Source organism: Lissotriton vulgaris, chromosome 2_1, assembly GCF_964263255.1.
Source record: "Lissotriton vulgaris chromosome 2_1, aLisVul1.2, whole genome shotgun sequence".
Classification (NCBI taxonomy): domain Eukaryota; kingdom Metazoa; phylum Chordata; class Amphibia; order Caudata; family Salamandridae; genus Lissotriton; species Lissotriton vulgaris.
The window spans coordinates 1,945,007,347-1,945,021,156 of NC_141687.1; the positions used below are offsets into that span (position 1 = coordinate 1,945,007,347).

At 41.2% G+C, this 13,810-nt stretch overlaps 1 protein-coding gene across 2 annotated transcripts in view; it reads left to right on the forward strand.

The window, feature by feature from the left end:
• ACAN (aggrecan) overlaps positions 1-13,810 on the forward strand; it is a 203,732-nt gene that overhangs the window by 117,222 nt on the left and 72,700 nt on the right. For both annotated transcript variants that reach the window (XM_086958124.1, XM_086958125.1), the window contains exons 7-10: positions 1,376-1,780; positions 4,720-4,894; positions 11,286-11,413; positions 12,682-12,975. In XM_086958124.1, the coding sequence (XP_086814250.1) occupies positions 1,376-1,780; positions 4,720-4,894; positions 11,286-11,413; positions 12,682-12,975 (1,002 nt within the window). The remainder of the gene's footprint in view (positions 1-1,375; positions 1,781-4,719; positions 4,895-11,285; positions 11,414-12,681; positions 12,976-13,810) is intronic.

Consider the following 13,810-nt stretch of genomic DNA (forward strand, 5'->3'; position numbering starts at 1 on the left):
GAATTCGACTGGCACACCATCACAGTTGGCCTTAAAGCATACTTTTTTGCAAGTCTAACGCAACCAGTTGCCTTCAATTGGTGTTTTGGGCCAGATGTTTGTAGGAACCGTTTTGCGACTACCTAAATGCAAATCCTTGTGATCGCAATTAGGAAATCGCAAAGCAGCATATTTGAAAGTGAGTTGAGCACTTTCTGCGATTCCTAGGTCGTCGCAAATCACTTACCTCATGAATATTAATGAGGTAGGTCACAATTAACGACCCCCTAGGAATCGATAAAATCACAGGGATTGTGGCCTGCTGGGGTCAGAAGATCACCATGTCTGGAATTGGTTTTAAAAAAAAGAAAACATTTTTTTTAATGCAGCCTGTTTCCTTAAAGGAAAACACTTTGCACTTAAAAAAGAAAAATGGAAAGTTTTCTATTCATTTTCTAAGAGCAGGCAGTGGTCCGTGAGACCCTACCTGCTCTGAAAAAACTATTTCCCTGCCATTCCCAAAGGTCCAATTCTGAGAATAGACTTGGTTGCGAACGCAAAATTGCCTGTTGCATATGCCCCTTTGTGTTTTAAAAAAAAGTCAGTTCATTTCTACAGTGGATTTTTGTTGTTTTGGCATCATTTTATTAATTAAATATTCTCTATATTTATAAAATGGAATCAGACATATATTGTGTTGTCTGTAAATGGTTTACACATTTTCTTAAGTTAGGCCTGTTTTCTCTCAGCCATAGCTACCTGGGATTAAGGTCAGTTTAAATTACCCAAACCTTTACTGGGCCAAATAAGATTATGGGCCTCTTTAAAGTTTGGCGGACTGCGTTACTCCATACCGCCCGCTGTATTACAAGTCCATTATATCCTATGGTACTTGTAATACAGCAAACGAGATATCCGTCACATTTGTAACATTGTAAGCCATCCGCCAAACTCTACATCAGGCCCTATGACGTTATTGCTTGTGGTGGATACCCAGCCACCCCAACAAATAATCCTCTTTTTCACAATCACTGCTGTAGAATCCACTTGTCTCTGTATTGTTAACCAGACACCTTAAATGGGCCCTTAATAGAAAAGTGAGAGTAAAGGCATTCTACAATTGTGATGTCAGCAAAACCAGGTACACTAAGTGAGGTAAGTACAAGGAATACATCAAATTATTAATATAATGACTTTACAAAAAAGCACTACTTAGATAAATTGACATTGATTAGGCAATAATGTAGTGGAAGGGGGTTCATTAAGTATTGTACAGGGCCTATTTATTCGGTCTATTATGTATGTTTACTAAACCTATTGTCTATTTAGATATTGTTATTAAGACCTTTTTGTGATCAGCATATCTGAAAAAACAGTTTTGCATTTTTTGTCGTAGGTGAACTTGAAGAGCCTGTTACTTTAATCCCAGAAAACTTTACTGATGCTGAGGAATCAGGTTCATTTATCACAGTTCAGACTGTTACTCAGCCTGATGTGGAGATCATCTTCCCAAGTAATGTCACAGAAGAAGAAGCAAGGGGTAGCATTGCCACCTTGGAACCACTGGATATAACTCCTACTCCCTATGATACCCTGGAACCTTTCACTGCAACCCCCGAAATAGATGTAAGTGCCACAACAGAATCACTCTTCACAGAAAAACCATCTGAGAACAGAACTGACGATGGCATCTCTGGCATGACAGTGGAGGCCACTGTAGGACCAGAACTCACAACCATAGATGAAGTGATCATTCCAGCAACAGTCATTCCCGAGGACTTGCAACCTCTTTCTCCAACTGGTAAGCAAAAATGAGGCGCGCTACTTAAAGCTCACTTAACTTTGGTTTTCTTTGGAAACTCATACTACAGTGATCTCTTACATATGTACACTAATCTTAATTAAGGCAGCTCTTGATAACTTCATAATCTACATTACCACAACTAATACAATTAAATAGTTGAAAAAGGACTCCAAGGTTCATGATCTTTCATGCACCTTACAATTCACATGTATTGCCTGCCTTTGGCACCAAAGTGATCTCCAGCGTGGTGTGCATGTCCATGTTCTCTAAGTTGTAGTTTTGCCTTTATAGTGTACAAAAGTAATTGACATCCAGACTCCAAAACTGTCACAGGATTATCTAATGTAAAAAGTTACCGTACCTACTTCTAATAAAATATTAAATGACAACGATGAGGCCTTGATGGACCCAATCAAAAGCTAACTTCCATGAGAAAGCAAAAAAAGCTTTAAAATGACAGCCACATTTTCTATATACAAAACTACGAGCTGGTGGTGCAACGTTATAGGGTGCGGTCTGCACCTTTTCAAGCTAGCTATTGTACCTTCTAGTTCATCAACAAGGATAACAGTAGCTTGGTCCCTACTAATATTTAGGTCCCTAATAACTTTCATTTCTTATAGAAAAGTAAGGAGCCTACAATCCTGAGGCTGACCCACTCAGACCTCAGACACTTCAACCGAAGATAGTTTTGTTCACAAAGCAAAGTTTTATAATTTATACTGAAGTCCAAATTCCAACAAAAACATGACATTTCTTAAGGAAAGCTGAGGATCTATAATCAGATTCTTTGGTTTTCAGTTATAACGAATTCACAGCCAGAAGAACACGGAAGATTATTTTACAAAGCCATAGTACGAATTAGCATGTGGCCATCAAGGACTAGCGATGATTGTGCAAAGAATAATTTAAAAAGATCAAACTTTAGTAGTTACTTTGCATTACTATGTGAAGATGAACAAGGCTCAGCTTAGTTTCTGATCTTTGGCATTTCCTGTGGTTTTAGAATTTGTTTGTATAAAATTATGTATGGAGAGCTGATATTGTGATGGTTTCAGCAAAGTAGAGCGTTTTCTTAAAGCAAATTGGGTTCCACAAAAGACAAATCAAGCTCATTTTTCATAAATAGCTAATTGCAAAAAGAGATTTTATTTCTATTGCACAATGATTTGCGAAAAAAAATTATAAGAGCTCATCATGTTTACAACATTGGTTGGAACAGAAATCCAGATAGAGATCTGGAAAACCTGGTGCACAACTCAACTCACTCCTAAGAGTGTAGAATCAAATATGCTATATTCAATTACAACATTTATCATACAAATTTACAAAGTAATCATCATTTCGTGAACATCTGGTGGTGAAAAAATCTTCAAACGATGTGTTGATGCTTTATGGTTTTAATTTGTTGATTTGCTGTCACAAAATCCACGAATATGGTATCATTGCATCAAAATGATAAATTCCCAATGCATTTCGGGCACATCTTACCCTTCATCAGGGAAATCTGCAAAGATCAGCACAATATATTAACAAGAATGGTTTAAGAGGAAACGTACATACATAAGCTTACTACTGAATCTCAGACAGGTAAGTCCCGCTGCTACCCATTAGAATATGTACCTAGCACCTAGTATTTAGACTGATTATCCTTAATATTAATATTTCTCCTGTTACAGTCACACCAGTTTACCACACGCTGTTCTCACAGCCCCTTAGGATTCTCTACTTGGGCCGTACTTAAAGGTCGCAGGTAGCTAGAAGCTACCTATTTGAAGTAAGAATTAGTCTCATCTTTCTGGTACCTTGTTTTTACACGATATTGAGCACACAGTGGCTTACAATACTTGCTATCTCGTATCCCAGACATATAGTGCATGTGTAACTCACATGAGACTTTTTGGCTCCTTTCATTGAATTTCCAGGGCTCTCACATCTTAATCAACACCTTGTTCACCTCTGTTTTTCTCCATTGGTATTCTCTCTATTTCCCCATCACCGTTGTTTGCGGCACTCAGGCATCCAGACTTACCTATTTGTCGATACTTTCATTATATATTAGCCCAACCCCAGTAATAAGCTTATGTATGTACGTTTCCTCTTCAACCATTCTTGTTAATATATTGTACTGATCTTTGCAGATTCCTCTGATGAAGGGCAAGATGTGCCCGAAATGCATTGGGAATGTATTATTTTGATGCAATGATACCAAAATCATGGATTTTGTGACAGCAAATCAACAAATTAAAACCATAAAGCATCAACACATCGTTTGAAGATTTTTTCACCACCAGATGTTCACGAAATGATGATTACTTTGTAAACTTGTATGATAAATGTTGTAATTGAATTGATTATAGCATATTTGATTCTACACTCTTAGGAGTGAGTTGAGTTGTGCACCAGGTTTTCCAGATCTCTAGCTGGATTTCTGTTCTACTATTAGTACAAAAGGTCTAGCAGGGCCTTTTTACCTAGCGCACACACCCTGTTGTATATTGTTTATATTATCGTGGAATAGTACACTTTGTTTAAACTAGTTTATAGAGTAAATACCAGCTGCTTTTCCATATAGTGTCACAACATTTGTTGGCATTTACAGCTTTGTTCCCAAACGCTCCTTAGATGACAAGTGTTTAAATTGAATTCATCAAAAGCTTTCTTCTTCTGTTGTATAAATCCTCTGTATAGTGCTTCATGACCCTGTTGAGTCCCCTAAGCACATTTTGTGAGGTCAGGTAAGAGGTTAACACATTTGTAGTACATACTTAGGGAAGTGTGGTCTATGTGGGAAAATTCAGAAGGAAACTCAAGTCGTGTATTTCTTATGCATTTTTAATATGTTTGTCTTGAAAGAGTCATGAACTCAAATATATTCTAAACCAATGTCTGATTCTACAAGTATTAACTTTTATTTTAATGTTCTGTTTGGACAGGTGTTGTCTTTCACTACCGTGCTGGTGCCAGCAGGTATTCTCTCAACTTTGCCCAAGCTAAACAAGCATGCAGAGACAACAATGCAATTATTGCAAGTCCAGCATTACTCCAGTTAGCCTATGAGAAAGGCTTTGATCAATGTGATGCGGGCTGGGTTTCTGATCAGACTGTGAGGTAAGATAAAGTAGATTTAAAAACTGAAGGAAACATATCTATGTAAGCATGATTTATACTACTTTTCAGACTCTTACAAACTAATGAATACAGAGTTGGTTTGTGGATTATTATCTGGGACTTTTTGTAGTAATACCATATTACTGTTACGTGGTAAGGTAAAGGGATTGCTGTACTAAGTACAAAAAATTGAAGGAAAGCTCCAGTTTGCCTTGATTGATCAATAGAGACAGAGAAATCAAAAACAAAGGATTTGTTTTTCTAATTTCAAGATTTGTTGTACAGAAATATGTGTAGTTTTTCTTTCTGCAGCAGTAGCTCTCTGCAGTTGAAGTATGGATTTGACTATTTACATATTTTAAGAAGTGTAGATGCTGCAGGGGCAATGGAAATTGGCAACAAAGCATATGGAATGAGAATTACATCCACACCGATAGAAATGGAACAGGTCATAACTGAAATGAAAAGGAAGATAACGAATCTAAAAAAGGGCAACGCCATCGCGTCTCATCTTACTTTGTGTTCTGTAGGGAGTTTTTTTGATTTATCTATCTCAAAACGTATGATTTTTTTCTGGACCAATCCAGTGATTTCTCTTTGCTAATGTTTTACCTAAAACTTTTGAAAATGCTGCCTTTCAAAGCTCAGACTCAATCCAGTCTGTGTCACCAATTTTTGAATTGCAGTATCGATTGAGAAACACACTTTTTTCATAACTAAGAGAGGCAAATGTATCTATCTGATGTTATCTTAACACTGCAGGTAAAAATGCAAATGTGTAGAACTAAGCATAGATTTTGTGACATTCGTGGTGCCCATTGGATCACTTTCCCAAACTCTATAGAGGTGAGTATGCAACGAAAAGCCTCTGTGAGGTTGGGGCTCGACAGATAATCCTTCAAAAAGATTGGCTACAGGGTTCACAAAGACCCACCTAGTATGGTAACTGCCAAGAGCTTTGGCTCACTGGATAAAGAGTAGTGTCTTCATTTACTGTTCCAGAATCTGAATTTTTGAGTTGCAGTAATGCCTATAGATCGTCCACATCATTGTTCTATAGAATATGGATGTTCTAACAAATATCAGAACTTCCTATTCTCCAATATAATCCTGGCTCTGAAAATCAATATTTCAATGATGCTGTTCAACATTTTGGAGGATTGAGCCCAAAGAACACTGGCTTCTGGAACTTTCCTGATAGATAAAGTGAGAAAAGATGGGCTTTCAGTAGTGTTTTAAAAGAGCTGTAATAATGCAGGGTGTGGAGAATAGCTGAAAGAGCATTCCAATGTTTTGAAGCAAGGACCTAAAAAGAACAACCACCTTTCCTGGCACACCAGATCCTAGGAATGATCAGGCGTTTAGAGCTAGCCAATCTACTGACATTAAAATTAGGTGATGTGACCAGTGATGTAATCAGTGATGTCATAAGAGATGTCATAGGATATGTCATAAGTGATGTAATGTGTGAGTTCATAAGAAGTGCATGGCAGGGGTGCTAGTCATGGCGGCGTTATGGTTAGGAAAGCTATATAACTGTTGAATTCCTGGCTTAACGCCGCACTCTGCCACTTCCCTTGTGCATATGCCCCTGGGTCGGCATTGAAGCTCACAAGATCGGCAACTCATGCAAGCAGTCTAGTGTTCTCACCAGGCACTCCAATAGACATCTAAAATGGCGGGCCATGCTCTTTTTATAAACCCTCCCATCCACTACATCTCTTCAGTGATTACGTGTTTGTAATGGCAGATCAATTTCATGGAAACCAGGAGGCTACATCTCTTCAAATATTTGCACACTTCAGGGTTATAAATACAGCCTGTTTCACTTTCTTATCCTTTCCAGCTGAATCGCTGGTATTTGCTCCCCTAACGCAGTCAGAGGATACAGTCTTTGTATATGCCACTATGGGTATCTATTTATTTATTTTAAAAGTTTTATAGAGCACGAACCAGACCAGTGAGGGTATCAGAGAGCAGTACAGGATCGAAGGGTGGTATATAAAATAAGTAGAACAGGAGGGTACCATTTGGGTAAAATAGGTAGATACATTATGCAAGGAAAAGCAAGCAGTTTAAAGTCCCTGATACATTTGGGATAAAAATAAAAAAAACAGGTAGATACATTATAAAAGAAGACATGCAGTCTCAATTCGTCGGTGGGATGCCCAGGAGTGCAGGGTAGGTATCATCCGTAAAAGCCATGGATAATGCCGAAGTGGTGGGTGGAACATGTCGCTGAGGTGAATGTAATGTGATCGTTATGCAAGGAATTTGCCCATCAGGAAAGTTTTGGTCTCCTTTTCAAAGCATGCCAAAGACGGAAGTCTTCTGATGGCAGGTGGGAGAGCGTTCCAAATACTTGGAGCAGCCCCCGATAAGGCCTGAAGGTAGTTTTCTTTTTTCCGGAAGCATGCTGAGTGGAGCAACAGGTCTCTGGAAGATCGGGAGTTTCTGGCTTCTCTGGATATCACGAGTTTCTGCGCGAGAAATGCAGGGGAATTGGAGTAAAGAGCTTTGTGAGTAATGCAAGCCAGTTTAAGTTAGATTCTGTCCTCATAGGGAAGCCAGTTCATAGCTTTAAGGTGGGAAGAGATAAGAAATTCTTTGAGCCAGTTAGGAATCTGGCGGCGGCATTGAGGCAACCTTTCAATGGGGCCAGAGAGTTCTTTGGTAGCCCTGCGAGAGTAGAGCATCCATATTCTAGTCTGGAAATGACTAGTGCCTGGATTGCCATTTTTAGGTTGGAAGCGTCGAGGAAGGGTTTCAGGTTTCTTAGGTAACTCAGGTGAAATCTGGGAGTTTTGTCCATCAAGTTTATGTGGCCTGCATGTTCAAGGGTTATTCCAAGGGATTTCGCAGAGTCCTCAATCGTAGGAGGGCAGTTTAGCGCTGTGATAGCCTTGACCCATTCCTGGATGTCTGGATAGGTTTTGGGTGGGGAGATTAGAAGAAATTCAGTTTTATTTGCGTTAAGTTTAAGCTGATTGGCGGTGAGCCAGTGTAAAGTCAGCTTCTAGTCTTCATTGAGGGAGAGATTGTCCTCAGGGGGAAGAGATTTTAATGTAGATCTGTGTGTCGTCAGCGTACATGAGGTTTGAGATATTGGCGGTGTGTATCACCTCTGTGAGCGGTTCACGGTCAAGATTGAAGAGGCTAGGGGAAAGGGTTGATCCTTGGGAGACTCCAACCGTGATCGGAGAGGGGGTGGATAGGTAACTGTTGATCAGGACTCTGTGAGCGATTTTGGAGGAAGGACCTAAACCATTCCAGGACGGTGCCATCCAAACTCATCCTGAGTTTGAGGCGTTCAAGGAGTATTTTGTGGTTAACCATATCGAATACCGAAGATAGGTCTAGGAGGATTAGGAGTCAGGTTTTGCCTTGGTCGAGGGCTTGGAGGGCGTCATCCACGATGTAGAGGAGGGTGTTTTCAGTGCTGTGTCCTGGTCTGAACCCAGATTGGAAGTCATCTAGAAGGTGGAAGTTGGTTATGTGTAGGCTCAGCTGCTGTTGCACTAATTTCTCCAGAACTTTGGCTAAGAGTGGGATGCTTGATATGGGGCTATAGTTGTCGGCAGAAGCAGGATCCAGCGTAGGTTTTTTTAAGATGGGTACGACTTGGACAGCTTTAAGAGAATCAGGTGTCAAACCCTGTAGGAGGGAAGCGTTGGTTATTGCAGTCCAGGACGGGATGATAGCCTGAGACACGGCAGCTAGGCAGTTAGAGGGGAGAGGATCATTGAAGTGATTGTTCGGGTTTAAGGAGGCTAGAATTCTTGAGATAGAGCGTTCGTCATAGACTTTAAAGTAGTACCAGGGCACTTGGTTTTTGGGTGAAGTTTGGGAGAGCAGCGCAGAGAGAAGAGGTAGAGCCGACAGATTTTGGTGGTGAGTTGCGGACATAAGTTTGTTTCCTAGAGCAGAGATTTTGTGGCAGAAGAAGGATGAAAAGTCTGTGCATGATATTAGGGGTTTAGGCACTTCTTTAAAGGTTTTTGCTAGTTTGTTGGATTGGTGTTTGTCCAAATCAAATAGCTTGGCCAAGAAGTCCCTGATGGTGTTGACCTGAGGGTCCTTAGGATCGTTCCAATGCAAGTTGAATTCGCCAAGGAAAATGCCATTAGAGTTAGGGGAAACCTTGGCTGTGATGATTTACATAAGGGGGTCAGTGAAGGTGTCATTCTTGCCTGGGAGTGGTAAAAGATGTGTAGTCTGCACAGTTGGGAGGTGTTATTGCAAATTGAGCGTGCCAGGTATTCGCAGGAGTCTGTAGGGTCCGCCGGAAGTTCAGTAACAAGGAGGTTAGAGCTGTAGATGCTGGCAATACCTCCCCCTTTTTTCTTTGAATGCCTGTTCAGCCTCACAATGTTGTAATTGGGCGGGGCTAAGAAGTCTAGGTAGGGTGATGAGGATTCCTTGAGCCAAGATTCAGTCAAGATCACTAAGTCCGATTTTTGGCTCAGGATGAGTTCGGCGACATCAGAGGCATGCTTTACTGCTGAGCGGCAGTTAATTAGGAGGCCGGCTAGAGAGGGATCCAAGTGAGTGTTATGGGTAGGAGCAGAGTTGGGTAGTCTCGCTAGGTTGCTATTGACCACCCCTCTGATGCGGAGTGTAGCTGATGTGTTGGGGTTGGTTGCAACTGTGCAGATAGGGTGTTCGTCCCTCTGGTCTGAGGGGGATGGGGTTGTCAAGGCAGATTCGTAGCTAATGAGGAGGTCTAACCACTTCTTCCTCCGTGAGGTCTAAAGGGTTAGGCGTGCCAGGGGTACATTTGTGGGTATGGAGAAGGGCAACAACTTCCTCCTCCGAGAGGAGGCAAGGTTGCTTGCGGGGGCACAAGTGTCTCAGGGATAGCAGTAGTGGCTGAATGAGGGGCTTAGTGTAGTGGGGTCAAGTTCTGCAAGAGCCAGAGATTCGAGAAGGAGAGTTCGGTGAGGTGCAGGAGGTTCTTTAGATCTAGAATGGACTTGTGGATGCTCAGGGTTAGTTCGGTAGCTCTGCAGTGGAGAGTATCAATATCTCTATAAGAGGGAAGTTCTTGTGGGCAGGGGACCTGTTGCGAGCTATACTGATTGAATGTGCTGGTAGCCTAGTGGTGAGGCTAAGTCGATTAATATCCCTATAAGAGAGAAGTTCTTGAGGGCAGGTGGCTGATGGGATGGAAGTGATTCTGTTGGACTGCGCTGGTAGTCTAGTGGTGGGGCTAAGTTGACCAGTGTCGTGGGCTAGTAGACGTTTCAATTACCATATGGGCGGGAAGATTTTGGGGGCAGGAAATTAAGGGTTTGGGGACACTTCTGCTGGCATGTGCTGGTAGCATGTGTAGAGGGGCTAGGTTGGCTAGAGATGTGAGCCCTAGGGGGTGTTTCGGAAGCCGTCGGAGAGGGGAGAGCTTGTAGGCCTGAGTTCAGTGTTATAGGCGCGCAGTGGTTGGCATGCACCATCAATATTGTAATAAATTAATAAAATATTTACTATGCCTAAGGGGTGTGGAACCTTCTAGAAATCGATTATAGGAGGCCAATTTAGAAATGACCATAGATGATGAATGCTGGCAGTACTGTGAAGCCCAGACAGGATATATTTCCATAGGTTTATACATTTGCGAGTACTACACTACATGCATTACTTTAGAGTTCACTTGAACAAAGTTTGATCCGACAGTAAGTCCTAATTTCTGCAGATGTACACCCAGATTTCCTACAGCAGGCATGGTATTGTCCATATAGCCAGAACTCTTGGGGAAAGGTTATTATTGTGATATTTAAGATTACTTTAGTGTTTTTGAAACAATTCCTGTTCTGCTACTTGGGTATGTGGCTCATGTTTCATGTTCGCACCAATGCCTTATACCTAATGACGTGGAGAAAAAGACCACGTAAGATATACGAGTGGTTAAAAGACACTGTATTCTGTAACGAAAATACTGTCATATACTCAACTCTAAAGCCATTATTGTCACATCTACAAGACATTTGGGGTTTGATAAGAGAATATTTTGTAATTATGAACATGAAATGTGATCTGTTCCAGATACTCATATGCCATACGTAGACCATGTGGCTGCTCATGCTTTTCAGAATCGTGGGAGGGGGTTTATGCTGGCGACGGTCTATGTCTTTGGTGTTATTGAACAGATTTTTATTCTGGCAGTGCTTTGTACTTCTGTAAAGTGATAGTTCTTTCTTTTTGCCATTTTGAATGTAGAATAGGGTTTTCCTTGGGGGGTCATGATTACTCGACTTTATTGATGCTGTCACCCACCGTGAAGATTCCTTCTGTTGTATTGAATGGGACATTTACAAAAAATATAAAAACTTATGTTAATATAATAAAATAAAAGAATTCCTAGCCATATGTTCCACTTCTGTTCCCTCTTTCACAGATACCCAATTGTGACCCCAAGAAAAAACTGCTTCGGAGATAAGAATGACCTCCCCGGAGTGCGCAACTATGGCTTGGTTCACCCAGCACAGACATTTGATGTATACTGTTACATCGATAGATTGGGAGGTATGCCATCCACACTCTTCTTTAACGTCATGTGCACAGAGTCTGACAAGATAAACTACATTGCACAAATGTAGCAGTCTGTTTCCGTATCATTTCCACTCAGCTATCCAAAGCGCTTTGTTCCATTCTAGCTTCCTGTCCGCAACTTTCTGTATACTCTACCCAGCTGCCTATCTATCATGTTTTCCGATTGTATATGTACCCCTTCAGACCTGGTAGCTGCTGTACACGTGCTATTCAGTAGTGGCTCCTCGAGGGAGTGCTGCGGGCGGTGGGGCGGGGGAGGGGCAGGGTGGGGGGTAATAAACTCCAGCATATGCTATTTGGCATTGCAGCGTGCACATTGTAATTTGTTTTACTTCTTTGTTTCTTTCTTTACTTACCTCCTTTCGGCCTTATGCTGGAGTTTACTACCCCCCACCCTGCCCCTCCCCTCCCCTGCCCCACCCCATCGCCCCGCAGCGGCTACTGATGCTATTCATCTGTCACGTGGCCTCTGTACTGATTCTAATAAGGCATGCAGAGATTTCTGCACCAATTCAGCCTATCTATCCAACTGTTGATGTAACCCATTTCATAGGCTTGTTCAATGATTGACTAGTCTCTTCCTGCTCAACAGTTCAATTAAATTTATAGCCATTGTTGATATTTTTCAAAAGGTTTATGTACGTCGTCTCCTACGTTTTCCAATGGTTTCTCTACTTAGATGTACACAATTTCTCCAAGCTACCAAATGGTGTATTCACATGGTTCTTATTAACTGTTTTCCATCCACATCTGTGAAAAATCACTGTTACCCAATAATTTTCATTTAAATTACTATAATTTATTCAAGGGTAAACCATGCATTTGATGGGCATGAGAAAAGGAAAAATTCCAATTCAGTACATCATTCTTCACAGCTCATTAAAAAATACACATACATACACATTATTAGCAATACAAATTATTGGATTAAAATACACAGCACAATTAAGAGATAAACCCACTGTACTTGGCTGCCCCTAATGTTTATGTATGATTCTACCTTGTTGCCTACTGTTTCCTAAGCTCTGCCTACCTTGCTTCCGGAAGATTTAGGTACCTGCTTTACTTATATGTCCTATGAGTTCACTGCCTTATTTGACCTTCCTCTCCAAAACATTTATTTAAATAAAGTGTCAAAAGTTTTCTGTACCATATTCCTAGCTATTAAAGATATCTATAACCAACAATACCCAGCTGTTCCTCATGATTTTCTCTGTGCCTCTTGTATTTTTTGTCTCTAGGGAAGGTGTTCTTTGCAACCCAGCCAGGTCACTTCACTTTTGAAGAAGCTCATGAATACTGTCAGAACCAAAATTCCACTCTAGCCACTACTGGACAGTTGTATGCTGCTTGGAAACTGGGCATGGATAAATGTCGTGCCGGGTGGCTGGCTGATGGCAGCATCCGATACCCAATTGTGACTCCCCGCCCGGCCTGTGGGGGAGACAAACCTGGAGTCAGGACCGTCTATGTCCACGCCAATCAAACTGGATACCCGGATCCTCTGTCCCGCCATGATGCCTTCTGTTTTAGAGGTACTGTTGAGAGGTACTGGCCTTCTGTATGACCCGATTTCCAAAGATTCTCTCCCATTGTGTGCATATGGGAAAAATCTTTTGAAAACATAAGGCCTGTGGTTTGAGTAAAAGTAATTTCGGCCGTGCAGAATCTGGCCCTGAAAATTAAAATAACAAGGTGGAATGATACATTTTTAGTAAGAGCTTAGACTTGTGTTACCAAGAAGAAATGTACATGATATATTATTTTGTTGCTTTATGTTATGCTTTCTTAGGAGAAGTTAGACTTCTAAAAACTATCCTGGACTATGAATTATGAACTCAATAGAACTTATCTGCCATGTTATCATGCTGGTGTCACCTTCCAGTGGATCAAATGTCAATAGCATCTGTGTTCAAAGTTGATTGACTACACAATACTTGAAGGAGCTCCACTGGGTTCACATTCATAGATGAGCACAATTCAAACTCTTTATGCACAACTTCATAGCACTACATAACACTGGTCTAGGTTACCGCAACAATTGCATCTGCTTTTGCAATCTTTCCAGACACCTCCGGTCGTCTTGATTCCTACTTGTGCAAATACCACACCCTGATCTGACAGTCAAACCTTCTCCTTCATCGCATCTGAAGCATGGAATGACCTGCATCTTTACATGAGCCTCTTCCTCACTTCTTGAATTGCACAAGAACCTGGAAATCCTGACTTCTGAGTATTCCCATTAGGTCCTAGGTGTGCCTAGCCCCACACCTGCTAAGTGTCAGGAAACACTCTCAGGTGATAATGCTCTCTACAAATCTGCATAAGATAACATAACATAACAGCAACGTTCACCCCAAAAAGGTCTCT